The following is a 23774-nucleotide window of genomic DNA, read 5'->3' on the forward strand; positions in this document are numbered from 1 at the left end:
GAAGACGTGAGCAGCCTGGGTCCCTGCCAGGTGTGTGCCCAGGCCTTGCTGGCTCCTGTGTCCCTGGGGGCCGTGGCGAGTGCACGGACGGGACGGCCAGGGGCAGGGCAGGGGCAGGGGAGGGACTCACAGGTTGGTGGGGCTCAGACAGAACATGGAGCTGTACGGCACGATGGGCCGGGGCCCGTTCCTCACGACGGCATCAGCTTCCACCTCCTTCTTCCCCTCTGCTTGGCCCTCCAGGTCCACGGCACCACCTGCAGGGGCATGGGCACCAGGTGAGGGCGTGGTGTGCGCACAGCGTAAGGCCCACAGCACGTGGGTCTTCCCCGCTCCGAGGCCACAGGCAGGTCCTCCAGGGCCCACCCAGGAAGGGCACAGCTCAGCAGCCGCCGCACCCACAGCCGAGGGAGCCCCGGGCAGGGCCACAGCCACAACCCCAGACCCAGAGCGTCCCCTGCAGAGTCCCCGACAGGCCCTCGTTGCCTCTGGCTTCACTGGGGGGGAACTACCAAGCCCGGCCCTGTCCCCGGCCGTGGACCAGAGGGGCCTTCAGTCTGGACGCTCCTAGAGCCCCACACCTGGCGAGGGCCTGGGAGGAACTCGGAGCAGCGCGACAGGGGCAGGGCGGGCGGGGCTGGCTCCCTGGGACTTCCCCCCACTGGGACCCTGGATTAGGGCCCACCCCCACCGAACCCAGGAGTTCAGAAGGACCCTCGGACCCAGGAAGGACCTGCCGGCCAGTCTCTGCTCACAGGCCAGTCTCGCTGGGTCCCTGTGGGTCCTGCTTGGCCCCCCGCTCACCGCCTGCCCCTCCCTGGAGGCCCATCCTCTGCCCGCGGAGCAGCCCACCCCAGCTCTGCCCCCACAGATCAGACCCCCCAGGCCTGAGATGGCCACAGCCTGATGGGTTTTAGGTAAATGCTGCCGGCCATGCACAGTGTTTTATCGCAATAATTCTTCATCTTGAACTATGCTAACGTACATTTCAAGTCTTATGGGTGACAGAGTTCCCAAAACCTCAGGGACACCGGGAAGACAGTGAGGTGCCTGAACCCCTGCCCCTGCTGTATCTCACTTTTACTTCTTTGAAGAAACATCAAAGCAAAGAGGATGTGAAAGAGCAACAGCCCGCTGTGGAGACCAAGGCTGCAAGCCCCTTTGGCCACCGGCCACCCTGACGTCCTGCAGACAGTGGCCAGGCCAGAGGAAGGAGCCTGAGGTGAGCGTGAAGACAGCCGGAGCTGCAGCAGCCATCCGCGCCACGAGGCTGTGGGCTCCTGCCCGCCCACCGGTGCAAGCCGTTGAGCAGCAGCCGCTTTTGAGATGGTCACCATCAAATTTATGTAAATTATATAATCTTCTGAGAAATCAATTTGCAAATACTTACTTAAAGCCCTAAAAATCTCCACTAATCTATAAGATATTACCTGCTAAAGAAATCAAGCATACCCACAACAATCTGTATTCACAAAAGGCTTTGTTATAAGTTCTTTAACAGTAACAAAAATTATGAAACATACAACCACAGATTAAGTGAAATATGCAATATTTACATGAAGCACCATATAATGCACATTAAAAATGCTCACGGCTATGGTCCCAGCTACTCAGGAAGCTGAGGCGGGAGGATCGCTTGAGCCCAGGAGTTTGAATCCAGCCTGGGCAACACAGTGAGACCCCCATTTCTATAAATAAATTGATAAATTAAATAAAATAAATTTTAAATGACTTCAGAGATGTAAGAAGAGACTTATGACATGGTAAGTTAAAAAAAAAAAAAAAGGAGGCTACACACTCATATACCCCAGCTGAGCTCAACTATGGAAACAACATCCATACAGAGAGAGAAATAATACCAAGTTAGTTTGTTTTTTGTTTTACTATACTTTTTTTGTCCTGCCTCTTTGCATGTCTAATAATTTTTATTGCATGCCAGACATTATACATAAATGAAACAGAAATACTCCAGATAATGTCTTCCACCAACAAGGGTTCCCCTTTTCTCTAGCAGGTAGACAGGATGAAGGATTTATCACTTCAGGGATTCAGTTTAGGCTGAGCCTGGCTGCCGCTGCGGCCAGGCTCCTGCACCAGCGGGAGTTATCTAGGCCTGCGTGGGGCGGGGAGATGAGAGGAGAAGCAGCTGGTTGTGTGGGGGGCACGATGGTCTCAGAGGCAGAGAGAGCTGCCCACGGGCACCAGGTCCCACACGTGTGGCGGCGGGAAGGCGGGAAGGAGGACACTCCGCATCACTGTCCTGAGTTCTAGGAGCGGCTCAAAGGTTTTGGATTTCCATATGTCACTTTTAAAGTAAGGAATATTCATTATTTAAAACCGTACTTCATCCACAAAAACAATAAAGCAAACGGGGAAAGAAGAACTAGTTTGGACTCAAGAATCCCCTCAAGTCACAGCTGCACAAGCACAGGCTGAGGCTGGTCTTCCCAGACCCTCGTCTCCGGGGACCACACGGGCTGAGCCTCAGGGCTGAAGGCTGCCAAGAAGCAGGGATTTTGTTGGCACCAATGCCAACACAGGCTAACTTCGCTGTTGTTTTTTATTAGGACCATTCTGGATTTTTAGTGTTAGTCAAAAGATGAAAAAGGATGCGTCTGGCAAACGCTCATTTAAAGATAAAAAGGCTCAGGGATCCGTATCCACAGTGAGACAGAAATCATTATTGGAGTTAAAGAGGATAACTCCTTAGAGACTTTAATAGAAAGTTTTTTTTAAAGGAAGAAACAAGCCCCTGCAAAGGAAATTCAGAAGCACATAGTTACTATTTTAGAAATGTATATAATAGTTAGTAATCTATTAGATCATTTTTACACTGTGCTGCACATTTCAAACTATTCAAAATAATTGCGTTAAACACACAAATAAATATATAAAGCAAGAGAGCTCACAGATCTACAGAGAGAAAAAGATTTCAACAAATCTCTCTTAATTATTGATAGGTCAATCAGGCAAAATTTTAGTAAATATATAGAATATTTGAGTAATACAAGTAGAAAACTTGATTTAGCATGGAAATATAAAAAGCTCAGTGCTTCTTACATTTAGAGAACAGATATTCCCCTTGAGCAAAGACAGAACATTTACAAAGGCTGAGGACCATGAGCAAAGCCGCAAAGCAACTGCAAATAAACCCCCAAGGAAACTGCCATGCCGAGCATGCTCTCTAACCTCCGTCCAATCGAGTTAGAAATTAAGGCAGTAGTCTGAGAGAAAAAGATTGATTAAAATTAAAATTTTACATTTTGAAATTGAAAAAGACTTTAAAGAATTCATGGGTCAAAAATGATATATCCACAGATGGTGCAACTGAGTCCACCTAAAAAACTAAATAATCTATAAAAGAATTATTTAGAATAACAAAAGGTTTGTCTGGCAACTCTCAACATCATCAGATGAAAATTGCTTGTATTTGTATACAAGCAATATTTATATACAAGAGCAAATAATTAAAAAATAGAATTTTAAAAAATAATACCATTTAAAAAAAAGAATAAGTGAAGAAAAAAGACAAAAAGTCAAAATAGACTTTTCAGGATAGAAGAAAAAAGACGTAAAAGAAATGAAGTAAAAATCCTATAATTTTCAATTTGAATTACAAATGCCATCAAATTCATGACACACTTTTGTCTTAAAAAAAAAAAGTCAGCCCGGCACAGTGGCTACTGCCTATAATCCCAGCACTTTAGGAGGCTGAAGTGGGAGGATCACATGAGGCCAGGAGTTTGAGATCTGCCTGGACAACATAGCAAGACCCTATCTCTACAAAATATTAAAAAATTAGGCATGGTGGTGCTCGCCTGTAGTCCCAGCTACTCTCGAGACTGAGGCATGAGGATCACTTGAGCCCGGGAGATTGGGGCTACACCAAGCTGCGATGACACCATTGCATTCCAGCCTGGGCAACAGAGTGAGACCCTATTTCGAAGAAGAAAAAAAAAATTCCACCAAAAAGTCTGAGAGCTATAAAAAAACCCAGTAGCAATGATCACAGATCTAGTCTCTAAACACTATTTCTCATCAAGGAAACCACAGTATCTTGGGTCAGGTTCCACAGAAGCAGACCGGGAGACGGGGCTGAGGAAGGAGGTGCTCCAGAAGAACCTGCCAGGGAATGGGAAGAACGGGACCGGGATGTGGAGAAGCCTGGCGGGGCGAGAGCTCGGATGACGTCCTACAAAGGCAGTGTTAGCTCCCATGGGGACACTGCGCTCTCGGCCAAACCTCAACGTCGGCCTGACCTGCAGCCGCACAGCCGGGCTCTCAGGTGCCGGCGCCTCCCGCTCACTGGCTAAGGCCACGCTGGGGACGTGACGGGCCATGTGCTTCTGGGGGCTCCAGCCATCCAAGAGCAGCCCTCCAAGGACAAGCTGAAGGTGCGGCCTCCGGAGCAAGGGGACAGGATGGGGGACCCAGGGCCGTGTCCAGCACACAAGGCTTCTTGGAGAAGCGGCCAATTCCAGGTCTGGGGCAGGAGACGTATAGAACGATCCTGCAACGTGTTGTCGTAGACGGAAACCAGAAAGCTGCCAGACACGGCCACGGGCATGTGAGAAGGACAAAAAGCCAACTTTAAGGGGCTCCCACTGGCCAAGATGGGACAATTTAAGCATCAAAAGTGATAGTGACTTCAAAGGACTGAAACACACCAAACACATCAAAATCCTCAATTTCATAATAATAATTTTCTGAAATCCCTCACTAGTCTTATTTGGAGTTGCCAGGGCACTGGTTCATTATTTTGAAAACTCAATAAAGGGACAGAATTAAGCAAACATCCTGCTTAATACAGATACAAACTGCATTTCAGGGCAACCAAACAGACGATGAGGTGAGACCTTTCTTACTGAAAAGTCAGACTAATAAACACAGAAAGAATGGAGTCATAAATTCTCCATTTTGTGACCCTCACTGAAATCGCAGATCTGTGTGGCAGCCACTGTCACCGGCACTAGATGGGGCTGGACGGCACCGCGGGCAGGTCGGGCTGAGTCCCCCGACCCACCTGAGCAAGGCCCAGGCAGGTCCTGGCGCAAACGCAAAAGTGCACACCCCCACCCGTGAGGCTCCAAAAGAAACGAACCCGACTCCTTCTCACCACATCCCTAGATCTGTGGCTCCCAAACAGGGGTGATCTGGGCAATGTCTAGGGACATCCTTTTGGCTGTCACAACTGGAGGGTGCTGCTGGCATCTAGTGGGTGCAGCCAGGGCTGCCAGCAACAGCATGTCAGCAGGGCCAAGGCTCGGAAGCCCGGTTCTAGATCTAGTTACCTGCAACAGGACACGGTGAGGAGACAGGAATTTACTAAATGACACCATGATGCAGTCAACCAGATCAAGGGAACTTCTACAGGACAAATGATATGTTTTCTTCAACAAATAAATGGCATGAAGAAAGGAGAAAGCATCATAGCATAAAAGAAACTCATTCAGATTAAGCAAAGTCAAATGCATAAACCTTGTCTGGATCGGGATTCAAACAAACCATCCGTAAAACATTACTTCTGAGGCAACTGGTAAAATCTGAACTTGAAATAGGTATTGGATAACATTAAGGAGCCATCACCAACACTGATAAGTGTCACAATGCTACTGTGACTATGTTAAATTCTTAATTACTAGAGATGCTTACTGGCATATTTACACCTAAAATGATACACAAGAAGTCAAGAAGAAGTATAGGTGGGCCGGGCGCGGTGGCTCACACCTATAATCCTGGTACTCTGGGAGGCCGAGGTGGGAGGATCACTTGAGCTCAAGATTCCGGACCAGCCTGAGCAAGAGTGAGACCCCAACTCTACTAAAAATAGAAAAATCAGCTGGGCGCCCTGGCGTGCACCTGTAGTCCCAGCTACTCGGGAGGCTGAGGGAGGAGGATCGCTTCAGCCCAGGAGTCTGAGGTTGCTGCGAGCTAGGCTGATGCCACGGCACTCACTCTAGCCCGGGCAACAGAGTGAGACTCTGTCTCAAAACACAAGTGCACGTGAACAAGAGCGGGAGCACGCGGGCAGCTGCTGAGGGTGGGAGAGCACTGCCCTTGTCCCCGCCACCCCGGGCATTTCCACAGTGAAAAGGATTTCACTGAAGCAGCCACAGGAAGAAGATGGAGCCTGCAATGGACCCACATTTAGACTGATGACGGCTTCTCAGAGGAAACACAGAAGGCAGAAGACAGCGGAGTAGTCTCAATATGCTGAGAGAAAATGACAAGCTAGAATTCCATATGAAATAAAACTACTTTTCACAAACAATGGGAAAATAAAGATCATGCAGGCGAACTGAGAGAATTTACCACCAGTGCACCTCGCTAAAAGAAATCAGGGAAGACGTTCTTCAAACAGAAGGAAAAAAAAAACAGAAAGAAACCCCAATGGATGATCTGAAATACACGCAGTGACGAAACATGAGAAAGAATGGTGAAATCAACAGCAAAAAAGGGGCAAAAGACACAGAGAAACCTGTCAATTAGAAGTTCAAAACCACACTTATAAATAACACATGAATCAAATCAGAAATCATAATTGCACTTGGAAAAAAGACTTAAAATAAGAAACCAGTATTTCAAAGCTTGTCTCAGACAATTAATTCTCAGAGGGAAACTTAAAGCTTTAAACACACCAGCAAAGTAGGAAAGCTCAAACGTCACGAGCTAAGTATCCAAATAACAAACTGGAGAAAGAATACTGCAATTCAGATAAAGTAAGTAGAAGAAAGGAAATAATAAACGAGAATAAGAATTGCTGAACAGAAAACAAAGATACAATTGACAAGACCAGGAAAAAAATTGAGACATCGACAAACCATTCAACTTGACAAACCTTTAGGGGAAAAGGGTTTTTGAGGGAAGGCGGCCAGGAGGAAAGGAGAGAAGGCGACTAGAAACACAAACGTGGCCATGACCACAAACCCCGCAGAAGCTGAGCAGGTGACGAGAGGCTGGGTCCTGCAGGTGTCACGAGTCACCTACACTCAAGTCCCCCACGAACTGTGCGGTCAGACAACACGGTCACCCACAGTCCATCCCTGCAGCATGTGGGAGATAAGAGAACTACAGACTTGAGTTTACAGGTAAGAGTGGAAATGAACACCTGAGGCCTCAGAGTCAGGCAGGGATTGTGTGGGGCAGAGCCAAACGCAGCAGGATCCTGGGGGCGGCAGAGCATGGACTGTGGCTGGTGGTGGCCCCTAGAAGAGAGGGCCCCACCCTAAGGTGAGAAAGGCTGAGAGCTGGTCTGAGAGCTGGTGGAGCGCAGCACTGGACCAGGGAAGGGGAAGGGCGCTGGGCAGTACCTGGGACCACGGTGGCAGCCTTGACCTGCGTCTGGAGGAAAAGAGAGGGGCATCTGGTGCTGTGGTGAAAAGACGCAGACGGCTGAGGTCAAGGGCCCTGCGGATGCACGATACTGTCCAACCATCGGAACCAGGCAAACCTCTCCCCCACAGTCCAGACAAGAAACCAGATTTCACTGCACTAAAAGAAGAGGGCACTCTTGGCAGGGCACAGTGGCTCACACCTGTAATCCCAGCACTTTGGGAGGCTGAGGCGGGAGGATTGCTCGAGGCCAAGAGTTCAAGACCAGCCTGAGTAACATAGAAAGACTTCGTGTATACAAAAAATTAAAAAAAAAAAAAAAGTAGCCAGGCATTGTGGCACGCATCTATAGTCCCGGCTACTCGAGAGGCTGAGGCAGGAGGATCGCTTGAGCCAGGAGTTGGAGGCTGCAGTGAGCTATGATGATGCCACGGCACTGTCTGGGCAACAGAGTAAGACCCTGTCTCAAAAAACAAAAAAAAAAAAGAGAGAATACTCTTGAACTAGAAAGCAAGTAAGTTACCCTCCCCTCCAAAACCACATGTAATTGCTGGTCCAGGAAAATTTAACACACTTTATCGTTATCTGAAAAAGCTTCTGTAAGACGAAAATGGAAAGTAAGCATGAAAACGTTTCAGCTGATACAAATATTCCATGAAATAAAACCTGCAAAACAGAGCAAAACTAACACAACTTTTCAACATGAATTAAACATAATTAAACAAGCAGCTGCTAATAGGTAAGACCACTGCAAACCAGATTCAAAAGCTCAAAATAAAACGGATAGACAACTAGGAGATGTGAGATGAGCATGGGAGAGAAATTAAGAAAAGACAAAGTCATCTCAGAAATGAAATTAAAGAGAAAGACAAGGTCACCTCAGAATGAGGAGGAGTCCCAGGGAGAACACATGCAACTGGCGGTGCATCGACAGGAAAAGACAGGCATGAAATGAGCCAAGGGAAAAACATGCAATGAGTTTTTAAAAGGGTCAGAAAGAAAGTCACACTGAAGACAGGCAACACAGATCCACCATCTGTGTAACGGGAATGTCTAAAATATAAAAATAAGACAATGTAACAGAACTCACAATTAAAACAATTATCCCAGAAATTTTTCCTGAAATAACGCCTATCAATTGATTTTTTACAAAAGTGCCAAAGCAATTCAATGGGGAAAGGATAGTCCTCAACAATGGGGGAAAGAATCCCAACCCTGATCCCACACTATGTATAAAACTGACTCAAGACGGCAGCTTCCGGAAGGACGGAACAGAAGTACTTCCCCGTCCATTCCACTGAGCACGACAAACACAGGCCCCCGCCTTGGGGAGCACATTCCAACACCCCCAGGGGATGACTGAAACCGTGGATAGGACTGAACCCTAAAAATATTATGCTTTCTTATACATACATACCTATGATAAGCTTTAACTTATAAATTAGGCATAATAAGAGGTTAACAACAAGAATTAATAGTAAATTAGAACAATTATAACAATATCCTGTAATAAAAATTATGTGGATGTGGTCTCTTTGTCAAAATATCTTATTGTACCATACTCATCCTCCTTCTTGTGATGATGTGAGACGATAAAATGCCCACAGGATGGGACAGAGTGAGGTGAATGACATAAATGGAAAATTCCAGAAATAAAGAGCTGGCAAGTTTTCAGCCGCCAGCTGTTCTAAGTAGTGTGAGGGAAGCTCGCGCTGCCCGGAAGGCCACTAGTCACTTGGCCGGATCGGCTGTCAGATCGACTGCGCCGGCATCGCGGTGTTTGTGCTCACTGACCCTTACTTCACTTAATAATGGCCCGGAACACAGAGCGTGATGAAGTATTTTCAGACCCCAGCAGACGTTGGGTAGCTGAAACCTGGGAAGGTGAAGCGTTGGGTGCGGGTGGACCCTCGGATATCATGCATAAGGCAGTATGGGAAGATTCTAAAAGGTGGAAAGAAGGCAGCAGATTGGTGAGCGACCTTGGACCTGAGAATGACACAACAGTAAGTTTTTCTCTTCTTTTTCTTTATGCCCCGTATATCCCAGACTTGGCGCTAGAGAAGCCAGCAACCCAGAAATGCCAACAGGCACAAATCTGTAAAAGCCGTAACAAACTCAGCTCTCCCTAGGGGGAAGGACTAGGACAGGGGAAGCTTGGCAGGGCAGCAAACTGACAGACGGCAGCCGCTGCCCTGCAGCCAGACTCCACAGAAAACACTGTAGCCCCAGCCCCACTTCCACCAGCAAAGACCAAGTGGGGAACCCGACCTCCACGCTCACCACGGGGAAGGGGGCATCCTGCTGGGTGGGCTCAGAGAAAGCCAAGCAGGGAGCAGGAACTTTCATTCCTGCCCTGTGCTAACAAGACCCCCAACCCACACAACGCCAGTAAAGATCACATGGGGAGCTTAGACTGCAAGTGTCACTCAGCAGTAATGAAGCATCCTCCTCCCCTACTCAAGAGAGCGAGCCGAGGGGAAAGCCAGGACTCTTCCTACTACCTGGAGGTAGCGAGGTCAACCCCACGGTGTCAGTGGCAGCCACACGGGGACAGTAACAGGGCACTCCCACCTCTCCCAGTCAGGCTGGCGTGAGTGGCACCCTAGTGGGGGTCAGAGCTCCCACCCTACCCCAGCAGTGATGAGGAGCCCCCTCCCACGGGGTGTCAATGGAGGTCAAGTGAAGAACCTGGACTTCCACCCCCAACGGTCAATAATGGGGCAACTCCCACCCCTCCCTGCCGCAGTGGTAGCACAGCAGACCCCCTCAAACAGGGGATTTAGATAAGACTCACAGGCTTATAACATAATACCAAAGTGTCCAGGTTTCAATCAAAAGTCACTCATCACACCAAGAACCAGGAAAATCTCAACTTAAATGAGGAAAGACGATCGATAGGCACCAAGATGATACGGATGTCAGAATGATCTGGAAAAGATTTTTAAAGCTCCCGTCATACAGATAATTAAAAACACACTTGAAACAAATGAAAAATGGAAAATCTCAGCAAAGAAATATATAAAGAACCAAATGGAAACTTTAGAAACAAAAAATGACTGAAATTAAAAACTCAATAGATGGGCTCAACAGGAGAATGGAGGGCACAGAGGAAAGAACCAGTGACCTGGAAGATAGAACAACAGAAAATATCCAGTATGAACAACAGGGAGAAAACAGACTGAAAAAAGTGAATAGAGCTCAGGGGCCTATGTTCATCTTTTCTATAACAAAAGATCTAACATTCACTTCATCAGAGTCCTGGGAAAAAAAGACGGAAAAAGCCAAAAAGTATTCAAAGAAATAAAGGATGAAAACTTTCCAAATTTGGCAAAAGACATAAACCTACAGATTCAAGAAGCAGAGTGAGCCCCAAACAGGATAAACTTGAAGAAACTCACGCCAAAACACATCATAATCAAAAATTCTGAAATATAAAGACAAAAAAATCTTGAAAGCAGCAAGAGAGAAACAACATCTTACCTATAGGAAGAAAACAATTCGAATGACAGTAGATTTCTCATCAGAAACCATGGAGGTCAGAAGGGAGAGGCACACGTTTTTTCAAGTGCTGAAAAAAAAAGAACTGTCAACCCAAAATTCTATATCCAGCAAAAATATCCTTCAGGAATGATGGGAAAATCAAGATGTTCTCAGATGAAGGAAAACTAAGAAAATCTGTCACCTGCGGACCTACCCTAAAAGAATGTCTAAAGAAAGTCCTCCAAACAGAAAGTGAATTATGAAAGAAGAAATATTAAAATATCAGAAAGGAAGAAAGAATAACAGGAGTAAAAATATGAGTATATACAACACACTTTTCTTCTCCTCCTGAGTTTTCTAAATTACATTTGACAGTTGAAGCAAAAATTATAACACACTCTGGATGAGGTTTTCAAAGTATGTAGAGGAAAAACTTAAGACAATTATATTACATACACATGGGGGAGGAAAAGAGGTGTAAAGATAGGTAAAGTTTCTATACTTCACGTGAACTGGTTAAATGACACCACCAATACACAGGGGTAAGTTATGTATATATTAATATGATGCAATACCTAGGGCAACAACTAAAAACCTGTAAGAGAGATACACTGAATAATACTACAGATAAACCAAAATGGAATTCTAAGATATGTTCGAATAATCCACAGGAAGAGAGGTAATAGAAACCAGAGAAATGAAAAACATAGAAAACAAAAAATAAAATAACAGACTTAAGCTCTAATATATCAATAATTAAATTAAATGTAAATGATAGCTGGGCATGGTGGCTTGTGCCTATAATCTCAGCTACTTGGGAGGCTGACAAGCCTGGGCAACATAGCAAGACCCCATCTCTAAAAAAGAAGAAGAAAAAAAAGAAAAAATATTAGCTGGGTGTGGTGGTGCCCACCTGTAGTCCCAGCTCTTCGGGAGGCTGAGGTGGGAGAATCGCCTCAGCCTAGGAGTCTGAAGCTGCAGTGAGCTATGATCACACCACTGCATGCCACCCTGGGTAACACAGTGAAACCCCATTACTACAATGAATAAACAAACAAACAAACAAACAAATAATATATAAATGGTCTAAACATATGAAATAAAAGACAGAACTGACAAAGTGGATTAAAAGCACGGCCCAACTATATGCTATGTATAAGAAACTCACTTCAAATATAACTATGTAGCTAGGTGGAAAGTAAAAGGGTAAAACAAGATATACCATGCAAATATTAAGTGAAGGAATATTTATATGAGATAAAGTAGACTTCAGATCAAAGAAAATTACCAGGTACAGAGAAGGACAGTACACAACCACAGAAGAGCCAATCCACCAAGAAGACATAGAAATCCTAAATGTGCATGCACCCAACAACAGAACTATCGATACATGAAACAAAAACTTACAGTATTGAAAAGAGAAATAGATAAATCTACATTTATAGTTGGAAACCTAAGCCCCCCTTCCTCAACAATAGACAGACCTAGACAGAAACGAGCACACGGAGACTCTCGCTAACACCATCAACCAACAGGACGGAACTGACACTTACACAACACGACACCCAACGGCGGACGCATGCTCTCTGCAAAGGCCCACAGAGGGTGTATCAAGAAGCGCCACAGCCAGGGCCAAGCAACAAACCTTAACACACTTAAAAGAAATAAAATAATACAGAATGTGTTCGCTGACCACAAAGTAATAATCAAACTAGACGTCAGTAACAGAAAGATAACAGGAAAATCTCCAAGTGCTTAGAAACTAAACAACATACTTCTAAATAATCCAGGAGTCAAAAAGGAAGTCTCAAGGGAAATTTTTTGAATGGAACTGAACAAAAGTGAAAATATATGACATGGAAACCTGTGGGACGCAGCTGAAGTGACGCCAAGAGGGAGATTTACAGAACTAAATGTTTACAGCAAGAAGGAAGAAAAGACTCAAATCAGTGACCTAAGCTCCCACCAAAGAAACTAAAAAAGACCAAATAAGCCCAAAGCAAACAGAAAGAAGAAAATAATAAACAGCAGAAATCAAAAGAAACAGAAAACAGAAAAACAATAGAGAAAAATCAATGCAACAAGAATCTGGTTCTTTGAAAAGATCAGTCAAATTAACAAACTTCTGGCAAGTCTGACAAGGAAAAAAGAGACAGGACAAGTTACCAGAATCAGAAATGAGACAGGGGCTGTCACTACAGATCACGCAGACAGCAAAAAGATAATGAGGAACTATTACAAACAACTGCACACACATAAATTAGACAAATCAAATTTCTCAAAAAGCACAAACTATTACAACTCACCCAATGTGAAATAGATAACACAGCCCTGTAAGTTTTAGGAATTCCTATTAAGGAAACTGAATTTGTAATTTAAAACTTCCAAAAAAGAAATGTTTCATTGGCAAATTCTACTAAACATTTAAAGAAGAATTAATATCAATTCAACAGCACGTCCTCCAAAAAACAGAAGAAACAATTCCATTCAATTCAGAACATTTTATGAATCCAGTATTACTCTGATACCCAAACCAGACAAAGACAGCACAAAAAAGAAAATTATAAATATCCCCTACAAATACAGAGGCAAAACTCCTTAACAAAATTTAGCAAATAGAATTCAGCAATATAACCAGCAGGGATCATCCCAGGGTTCAGGCTGGTTTCATATTTGAAAATCAATCAATGTAAATTACCATATTAACAGAAAAACCCCATGATCATATCAAACGTAGGAAATCACTTGAGAAAATTCAACATCCATTCATGATAAAAACTCAAAAAAGCAGGAACAAAGAGGAACTTCCTCAAGTTGATAAAGAACATCCACAAAAACAAAACTGAAGAGACTCACAGCTAACTGAGCTCTCCCGCCAGGAAGGACGCGGGTTCTCGCCAGAGCTGCTAGACACAGCCGGAGGCCGGGACAATGCGGAAAGACGGGAAAGGAAAAGCACATGCATCAGAAAGGAAAAAACTAAAACTGTCCATTTGCAGATGACCTGATTATCTACATACAAAATCTCAAAGAATCTACAAACAAACCTGGAGCAAATAGGTGCCAAATTACTTTTAACACTTCTTTCTTTCAAAATTTGATGAAAGTGAAGATACCAAATATCAGAATCTATAGGATACAATTAAATTAGTAATCAAAGGAAAATTCACAGCCTCAAATAATCATATAATAAAATTAAAGAGTAAAATAAATAACATCCAACTCAAGAAGCTAGAAAAGGAACAAAGTAAAACAAAAGAAAGCAGGAGAGACATAATGGTAAAAAAAGGAAAGTTATGATTTTAGAAACAAGACCATAGTAGAACTAACAAATTAAAACGCTGCTTTTCTTTTTATGAAAATTCAAAAAATATATAAACCACTAGTTAATTTAAAAGACAAGGGAAAACACAAAAGTATGCAGGATAAAAATGACCAGGGGAAAACACACTGAAACAGAGGGAAATTTAAAAAAATACACAAGCCATTCATACTTCTATGCAAATAAACTGGAAAACCTAGATCAAACCAATAATTTCTAAGAAAAATGTAATTCACCAAACTCATCTCAGGAGACAACAATGTTTAAACAGAACATCCACACAGAAATACAGAAATTATCAAACAGCCACCCTGCAAAAGAAGACAAACACCAGTGATTGCACGAGGGAACTCGACCAAATAGCTAAAGACCAGATAATTCTGATGTTACTTGAACTGCTCCAGGGCACAGAAAGAAACATCCTAATTCTTTCCATGAGCCAAAGACACGCAGGTCCCCAGCAGAGGGCCTCCAAGCTTTGTGATGCCCACACTTCAGGAAAACATATATCTCTCATTACACATATAAATCTCAACACCTATATAAATCTCATTACAATGTTGGATTTTTTTGGCTAATGTTTATGTGGGAAAAACATATACATCCTCAAAACTCAATATAACATTTTTAACAAAATAATGTGGGGAAAACTCTGAGGCAAGACTCCAAATTTAGCTGGTAGGTTGTCAGAATTATGTGTGGATGTTTTTGAAAAGCACGAGTTTCAATAAAGGAGGTGTCCAAGCAACTGCTTATTAACAGCTATTTTAACTAGGGATTAGGAAAAATATGCTAAACATTTTATGCCCTAATATGATAGTTTGTTACTTTTTGCTGTTTAACAGCGCTTTAGTTATATTTTAGGTTGGGGATTTTTAGTTGACATGTAACACATTATAATTTTTTATCATTTAAAATAATGGGAGACAGGACTTCTATTCAGAACATTTGATTTTCAGGAACGGGGCAGTGAAGTCAGGCAAGAGATAACTACATGGCATTGATTTCTAAGCCTTATGATGCTTGAATGCGATACAAGAAAGTTACAGGCGGGCACAGTGGCTCACGCCTGTAATCCTAGCACTCTGGGAGGCCGAGGTGAGAGGATCGTTTGAGTTCAGGCGTTCGAGACCAGCCTGAGCAAGAGTGAGACCCCATCTCTACTAAAAAAAAATAGAAAGAAATTAGCTGGACAACTAAAAATATATAGAAAAAATTAGCCGGGCATGGTGGCACATGCCTGTAGTCCCAGCTACCCGGGAGGCTGAGGCAGGAGGATTGCTTGAGCCCTGGAGTTTGAAGTTCCTGTGAGCTAGGCTGGCACCACGGCACTCTAGCCCGGACCACAGAGTGAGACTGTCTCAAAACAAAAAAGAAAGTTACAGAACACATCACACTTAAAAATATCAACCCAAAAATCCTAAGTAAAACATTAAACAGAATCCAACAGCACATTAAAAAATAACTATAATCACCGAATGGGTTTATTCTAAGATTGCAAAGATAGTTTCATACCGGGAAATTCATTACTATAAACCTTCATATTTTAGGAGAAAAAATATATGATCTCTACAGATGCTGACAGGGCCTTCAACAAAACTCAACATCTATTCTGGATAAAAACACTTACTGAAATAGGAATTAATGAATGCAATAACATAATTTTACATACACATACACACCCCTCAGGCCCCAAACCAGACTCTTACGTGGTGCAGGCTGAAACCGTGTGAATGTACCCACCAGCTCCATGGTTATCTGACAGTGTATCAGCCAGTGAAATCAGACCAAGAAAAAGATCACGAGAGGCCTAAGACTCAGAAAGGAAGAGTTAGAACTATATTTGAAGAATTTTTGATAATGACTGGGAGAAAACAAAGAGAATCAACACTAAAACTAATAAACAACGGGAAGATTCAGAAAATTAGCAGGATACATAATTATCATATAAAAATCAATACCTACATTTCTGTTTCTAGTGGAAGTAATAACAGAGTCCAGATTAATGCCCACACACAACAGGAATAATCAAAAACACCAAACATTAAGAGAATGAAAAGCCAAGCTACAAACTGGGAAAAAAATCCTTGCAAAACACATATCTGATAAAAGTCGTGTATCCACAATATACAAAGAACTCTCAAGACTCAACAATTAGAAAATAAACAACCCAAATAACTGGGCACAGGATCTGAACAGGAACCTCACCAAGGAAGATCCTACAGGTGGTACACATATTAAAAGGTGCACATATGTCATTAGGTAATTTCAAGAAACCACTGCAAGCTTAATCAGAATGGCTAAAATCTAAAACACCAACACCAAATGCTGGTGAGGATGTGGAGCAACACAGACTTTACTCCTCGCTGGTGGGGACACAGAATGGCACAGCCATGTCAGAAGTCAGTATGGCAGTTTCTTATAAAGGTAAATATCACCTTACCATACAATCCAAAATCATGCTCTTAGGCCTTTACCCAAATGAGTTGAAAATTTATGTCTACACATAAACCTGAACATGCATGTTTATAGCAGCTTTACTCATAATTGCTGGAAACTGGAAGCCACCAAGATGTGCTTCCACAGGTGAGTCAGTAAACAAACTGTGGTACATCCGGACGATGGAGAATTAACTCAGTGCCAGAGAAAAATGAGCTATCAAGCCACAGACAGACACGGAGGAAACTTAAATGCATCTTGTGAGGGAAAGAGGCCAGTCTGAAAAGGCTGCACACTAGCTGGTTCCAACCCTGTGACATTCTGGAACAGGCAGAACTATGGAGACAGAGAAAGGTCAGGGGTTGCCAGCAGTAGTGGAGGACAGAGAGTGGGGAGGGGCCACATCTATATTCCTACAGATAAAAGCCGGGTGGGGACCCTAGGCTGGTCCTCGAGCTAATCCAGAGACAATCAGAGGAGGTGGCAGGGAAGACAGACTCACTTGTGCCCACAGGAAGTGAACAAGAGAACGGACCAGGAACAGCTTTCTTCCAAGGAAGCAAAGAGAAAGGGGAGGCGGAGCGGCTAAAGCCTGCCGCCCTCCACGGCTACACCTGGGATCATACACTGGTCCACAGGCCCCAGGTGAGAGCCCATGAGCGGGAGGGCAGGCACACACACGTGACTCTGCGTGGATGCACGTGGTAGTACCCAACCGAGTTCACCTGGTCCGCTTGGGACCTAAATCCTTCCCCTGGAATGCCACGTGAGCCCTGTTTCTACGGCCTCTCTCCTCCCCCTTGGAATGCTTCCTCTGTACTTACAGGGCACAGCTCCTCTTGGTTGCTCATGAAATGCCCGTGCACGGCCCCCACCGTGTGAGGGGCTGTGTTTGTCACCTGCAGGTCTCTCCCGACTAGACTGGCTTGAAGACAGAAAGGACGTCTTGTTCACTCGTGCCCTCGGTGCCCGCACGCAGGCAGGCACGGGGTAGCTGCTCGCTCGGGACCTAGTGACCGTGTGTGAGAGCAGGGGGAGAAGGCAGGCAGCTCAGGCGAAGGCCTGGGAGAGACTGCAGCGCAGGGGCCGTGTGGGCACGGGAACGGATGGGAAGACCGTTCCTGAGAACCTCCTCCTCCTCCTCCTCCTCACCCCAGTCAAGGCTGTGGCCATAGTCCTTAGCAGCTCTTGTGCAACTATGAAGAATTGTTGCCATTCTGTGGTCTATCTGAAAAGACTGGCTCCCTCCTCCCATGTTCCGAGCACTCTAAACAGTGCCTGGCACTGAGCTGGCAACTTGCAAGTCTTTTTGGAGGGAGGAGAACGGAGTTTAACCTCCGTTATTCAGCTGCAGCTTCAAGCATGTCACAGGTCAACCCTGCAAGGCAGGACTGTTGCCACCCCTGGCCAGGTCTGCACTAGCAATCAAAGGGATACCAGGGGACAAACGCGGACAGTAAAGGACTCTCTCTCCAGCTGGAGAACAATTCACAGAGGCACTCTGGGTCCCCACGTGTCTGCCATGGAGCAGGAAGCAGGTAGCTGGACCTGCACAAAGTGGGCCCTGCCCTACTGGTAAAGGGAGATACTCACTGGGTACCACTGTGGTCTCCCCAGGGGGGCCTGTCAGCGTCACTGGGATGTGCACAGCAGTGCTTGGGTCTGACGGTTGACTGCCCATTCGAGTGACGTTCCGCTGATTGTCTGCGTCCTCTGGTTGTTCCTCCACCTTCTGGAGACAGGTGCTGGGCAGTGTGTGCACAGGGCCCACACCCATCGTCCCACCAGCCTCCAGGTCACAGTGCAGCTCCCTGCATCCAAGAATGCACATCAGAGTCTGGCACAGCCCCAAACTCCTATTCAGTCTGCAAAACCCAGCTCCTTAAACCTCTACCCAGATCAAGTACATTTCTGACTACCCTCCTCTGCTACTCTGCTATTTTGCACAGTTTTTATCACCCTCTGTACACCTGTGTCTTTAGGTCTGAAAGGTGGGGATGGAGCTGACATCTGTCTGCCCGGCACAAAGCCCGGCACAGTTGGCATCACAATCTATATGTAGATCAGAATTGTTTGCAGACTGAAGAAACTTGGAGCAAGATGTTTCCCTAAGTGACCCCACCCAGTGCCCCACCGGGCCAACCAAAGGCGCAGCACAGAGCTCTGCATATTCAGACAGTGGCAGGGGGGCCGATCTGAGCTGTGGACTCTGGCTTCCAGTGTTCCGGTGAGTCTGTGGCCAGGCGCAAGCTGGAGACTGCCGTCCTGGCCTCCATCCCGGCTGCTCTCACCCCAGGCCTTCACAGTCAGAGTCAGGCCCTGCCCGGCCTGGAGCAGGCTGGGCCAGCTGGAGTGGGAAGGGCTCTGTGCTGGCCACACAGCCAGGCCCCTCCCGTCTACACGGCCTCAGGATTCCCTCGGGCTCTCCTGCCTCTCCTTCCACAGCACTCCCCAATTTTCTCTTCTTGCTGGGCCACTTTGTTCTGAGGTCAGTGCCTCCCACACCAGTCTCAACAATGTCCCCAGCCCTCCCTTCCTCCTGGGCGCAGTCCCTTCACATGAAGGCTGACACTGAGCGCCACTCCCTGCCAAGCAGCTTCCTTCCCGCTTGTTACAGGCCTGCCCTGCAGGGCCACCCTGGCCAGTCTGCACCCCCCGCCCTGCGGACCCTCTCCCACAGCCCGGGCCAACACCTCGCCCCCCTGATCCGCATTCTAGGGGCCTGACCCCCGGGTCTCTGCGGTCACCAGGCCCACCTCTGACCGCTTGCTCACTTGGGCTGGTGGTTCCGGAGCTCCTTCTCCTTGTCCGCTTCGGCGGCTTCGGCCTCCTTCTCGGCAGCCTCCTTCTCCGCAACCTCGTGCGCGGGCAGTGTCTTGTGCCGGGTGCGGTGCCGCCGGGCCGGCTCCTCCCCGCTCTCCGGCTCCCTGGGGCCGGCCCTGGGGCCGCCGCGGTGCCGCGCACGCCGCTCGCTCTTGGCCCCGGACGCAGCGCCGTCCTTGCCCTGGTCGGACGCGTGCCGGTGCGCGCGGTGGCGCCGGGGCTCCCGCTCGCCCGCCTCCTCCGGGGAGCCGCGCCGGTGGTGGCGCCGGCCGCCCTCGGGGCCCGGACCTCGGGTGCGCTCCGCCCGCGCCTCCTGCGGGCCCGCGGCCTCCTTGCTGTGGCTGCGGTGCGGCCGCGCCCGCTCCTCCCGGCCGCCAGGCTCCCCGCTCTCCGCCCTCGGGGCATCCGCTCTGTCCTGGTCCCCTGCCGCAGGGGCCGCGGCCGGGGCCTTGTCCTTGTCGCGGTGCCGGTGGTGCCTGCGCGGTGGGTCCGCGCCCTCGGTGGCCTCTGCGCCCTCGGGCCGGGCTTTGCCCGGGGGACCCCGCGGGCCCTCCCGGCCCGGCTCCACCACCAGCGGCCGGTCCAGGTGCGTCTTCATGTCGGGCCGCAGGTGGCGCGTGGTGGCGTAGCGCAGCCGCTCCTCGGGGTCCATCTCGCTGTACAGCGCCTCGCAGCTGGCCCGCAGGTTCTGCAGCCGCAGCTGGCTGGCCCGCTGCTCCCACACCGAGCGCGCCTTGGCCGAGTTCTGCTGCCTGCTGCGGGGAGACGGGCGGTGAGCGCGCCCGCCGGCGCCCAGCCCACCTGTCTGGGGAAGCCGCAGATGACACAGCGATGGAGGGATGGCGAAGTGGGCGCGGGGAGCAGGGAGGGAGCAGGGGCTGCAGGAGCCCTCCAGACCCCTCAGGGCGGAAGATGCAGAAAAACATCGGTGGGGAGCACCTGGGAGCAAAGTTAAGCGCCCCCGCCCCCAGGGTGCCCCCAGGCCTGCAGATGGGACTGCACCAGCCTGTCAGGAGGACGCTGGGAGCGGGGTGCAAGGCCACTCCTGAGCACTGGGCAGGGGCCAGAGGCCGAGGAGTGCAGGGCGTGGAAATGCCAGGCGCCAGCAAGAGCTGGCAGAAAGGCTTCCCGGGCCGGTGGGCGGCTGGCCAGCAAGGCAAGGCCACGCTGGGGAGAGAAGGGCCTCATACACATGGGCAGATGGATGGAGAGGCAGGAGTCCGGCAGCCCCGCACCAGCCTCCCTTGGGAGGTGGCCTCTGCTGCCGCATGAGCAGAGCTGCCGCTAGAGGGGCCAGACATGCGGCCACCTGTCCTCAGGAGGAAAGCCACCAGCCCAAGGAGAAGGGCTGTCTGCAGAGGAACTCAGGCAGGCACTGGCGCAGAGCCAGAGGGAGCATCAGGGCCTCCAGGAACGGAGCCCAGGCTACCCCTCGCGGTGGTCTGCCCCAGCCCGGCAGCTGCCACTCGGCCTAACAAACAGGAACCCAGAAGTCAGATCTGGGGCTAGAGACACCCCCTCCTGTGGTCACCGGTGCTCTTCCCTCTCTCGGCTCCACCAGGGGCAGAGCCAGAACAAGGCCCTCAGAGCCTTCCAGCCCGAGGGGTGCCTGGTGGTCCAGACTCAACCCTCACTGCACAGGCTACCAAAGGCCTTGATCCACCCCCAGCCTCATGGGCCCAGACACCTCCCCTATTCACACGTCACACGTGGGGCTCCACAGCCCAGGATGCATGGGAAACCCTTTGCATTCCGGGCCCTTTGCTGAGTAAGACCACCAAAGTAGGCTACTCCAGCCCCACCTCTGCCGAGCAGAAACCCCATCAGGGCCAGTGTCTCATCCTTCAGCCTCTGCAGGCTTCTGGATGGCCTTGGCAGGCGCAGAGACACCGCTAAGAATGGTGGCTGCGGCATCTGTCTCTTACAACGGCCACACGGAGCTCTGGGCTCAGTTCCCACTCCACCCAGCCCTGACAACCCCCTCGAGATTCAGGTGCTACGCTTGTCCCCAGTTCACAGATGCTGAGTCTGGAGAGAGAATGTGACTTGCTCAGGGTCCCACAGTGAGTCACTGGTGGAGCCAGGATCAGATGCAAGAAAGGGCAAAAGGGGGAAAAGTATCAAAAAAAAAAGACGCAAGTTCTTGGCCAGACACCAACTGCACCAACGGCACAGCGTTCACCTGCAGCCTGCGGAGGCCCAGGCTGGCTGGCTACCAGCTCTGGGGTCCTGGTGACCTGCAGACAGAGATGGCCAGGTGTGGGAAAAGCCCAGTCCCTGCAGTTGGCCCATCCAAGGTAGATGACAGGAAATCCTGTCCCTTTGCAGAAGTCCAGGCTGCAGTGTAGCGTGCAGTTTCCAGGGGCAGCACCTCGCAAGGGTGAGAGCAAAGGAGCTCAGGCCGGGGCGAAGTGGACTGCCTGTAGGGCCGTCTGCTGACCCACAGCCTTGGCTGCTACCCAGGCCCTGACCTATACCCTCCATGCGTCGAAGCTGTGCCACCCCACTCCCAAGGACGCCCTGCAACAGGCCCACAGAGGACCTACCGTCCCCAGCTGGGACCAAAGCAAAGAGCTTGAATCTCAACAATGCTGAACGTGTACAATGAAAGACAGCCATGAGGGCTGGTCACCAGGCATAGGAGCCCTGTGAGGGCTGACGGCCAGTCACTGCCTCGAGCCTGTCAATCAGTCCAGCAGCCCCAGATGGGCCTGGACTCTGAGCCACTTGGTCAGCAGTGAGGCGGCCTACTCAGATGAAGCCAGTCTTGGCCACCAGCATCACAGATCCCTGTCAGAACGACAGGCAGTGAAGTCAAGAGGACACGCAGCAGCCGGCAGTTCAAGGTCTGTGTGTGCAGGGGGGATGGGCTCCAGACCTTGCAGCTCTGCTCTCCGCCTTGCCCTCAGGGGCGGCTCTCTCTCCCAGGAACAACCGAAAGCACACAGAGAGGCCACACTTCTGCTGGGCTGAAGGGTGCTATCGGGCTGGCAGGTCCCACTCGTGACTACCCAGGAGGAACAAGACACTGGGCAGCCCATGCAAGGGCCACTGCCCACCACTTTGGCCCCACTGTGGCTCTGCCCTGCCTGCTCCTTCTGGGTCTGTGGGCCACTCTGGGCCTACTGTCACTAGAGACTGTCTGCATCTGCTTACAACTCAGCTGGTGCCACTGGATTCCTCTCTGGGTGTATCCGCTAAGTCCCTGAATCTGTGCACTTGGCATCTCCTTCTTGGCATCTGAGTCAGCCTGCACTTGCCCTGGTTGGTATCTGTGTCCTTGCTCTGTCTGGCACGTAAACCCCACTGACCTAGAGTGCAGTATGGCTGGTAACCCTAATCCAGGCAAAGTCCTTACTTGAAGGGCTCTTTCAGGAATCACACAGAGGACCAGCTCCCACCATGGCCCTAGCTCGTAGGGCCCCCGCTGCTCCAGTGAGGACAGCTCAGCCACACTGGCCCCAGATGCTATGGATGACTTCAGGACTCAGAAAGGAGCCTGAGGGTCTCTGCAGCCCTGACACAGCCCAGAACTCCTGACAACATGAAGCAGCCCTGCCATGAGACCATCAGTACCAACATCTGCATCTTATTCCACCACGTGGATTAGTTATTTGGGCTCCGCCATGCTTTCTTACCCCATGAGACATCAGGGCTCTTACCCCTGAGGCGTCACTGCTCCTGGGAAGACTGAGCCCAGCGCTGTGCTGGCTGCCCATGAGGGAGCTCAGGCAGGGGCAGCAGGAGCCTCACCACCATCAGGGCGTAGAGAAGGCATCTGGCCACTTCAGGACCCCTTACCCGCAGGGCCTGGCCTCACCCTCGAGAGGAATCCCCAGCCACCCATGAGCACTTCCCAGAAGGAGCTGCCCAAACAGAGGTAGGCCTGTGGGACTGTGTCCCCCCAGAAGGGCTACCCTGGGGTTTCTAGGACTCCACCTCGGGCTCTGGCTGATCTACCATAAGCTTCACTATCTGACAGCAGCTCGGCTCTCGCTAGAACAAGGACTTCCCGAGGATCACAGACACGTTCCCTCTCAAGTAAGGAGGGGCTGGGGGACCCATGAATGTCCCCAGAGAGCCCCTAAAGAACACTCTCTGCTATCCCTGCCCACAGGGCCCTGGCCTCACGGGAACCACAAGGATACCTGAGCCCACGGCACCCAGTCCACTCAGGAGAAGCACGTATGCTTGAGATGCCAGAGTGACCGCACACAGACACTCCGCAGACAACAAGACAGAGTCCAGGGGGGAAGACAAGAGGGGCTGAGCTCAGAAAGGTCTGACCCTGTGAGCAGGACTTGGGGGTGTGAGGGAGCGAGCCCACCATTCCCCACCCAGGCCACAGATTGCCTGGAGCTGCCCGTGAAGCAAA

The 23774-nt window shown here is 49.0% G+C and overlaps 1 protein-coding gene across 2 annotated transcripts in view; it reads right to left on the bottom strand.

The window, feature by feature from the left end:
* The window catches only part of CACNA1B (calcium voltage-gated channel subunit alpha1 B), a 186213-nt gene that overhangs the window by 64415 nt on the left and 98024 nt on the right, over positions 1-23774 (bottom strand). For both annotated transcript variants that reach the window (XM_045563173.1, XM_045563174.1), the window contains exons 19-21: positions 19351-20154; positions 18170-18387; positions 131-257 (exon numbers count right to left, since the gene is read on the bottom strand). In XM_045563173.1, the coding sequence (XP_045419129.1) occupies positions 131-257; positions 18170-18387; positions 19351-20154 (1149 nt within the window). The remainder of the gene's footprint in view (positions 1-130; positions 258-18169; positions 18388-19350; positions 20155-23774) is intronic.

The sequence above is a fragment of the Lemur catta genome, chromosome 10, assembly GCF_020740605.2.
Source record: "Lemur catta isolate mLemCat1 chromosome 10, mLemCat1.pri, whole genome shotgun sequence".
Classification (NCBI taxonomy): domain Eukaryota; kingdom Metazoa; phylum Chordata; class Mammalia; order Primates; family Lemuridae; genus Lemur; species Lemur catta.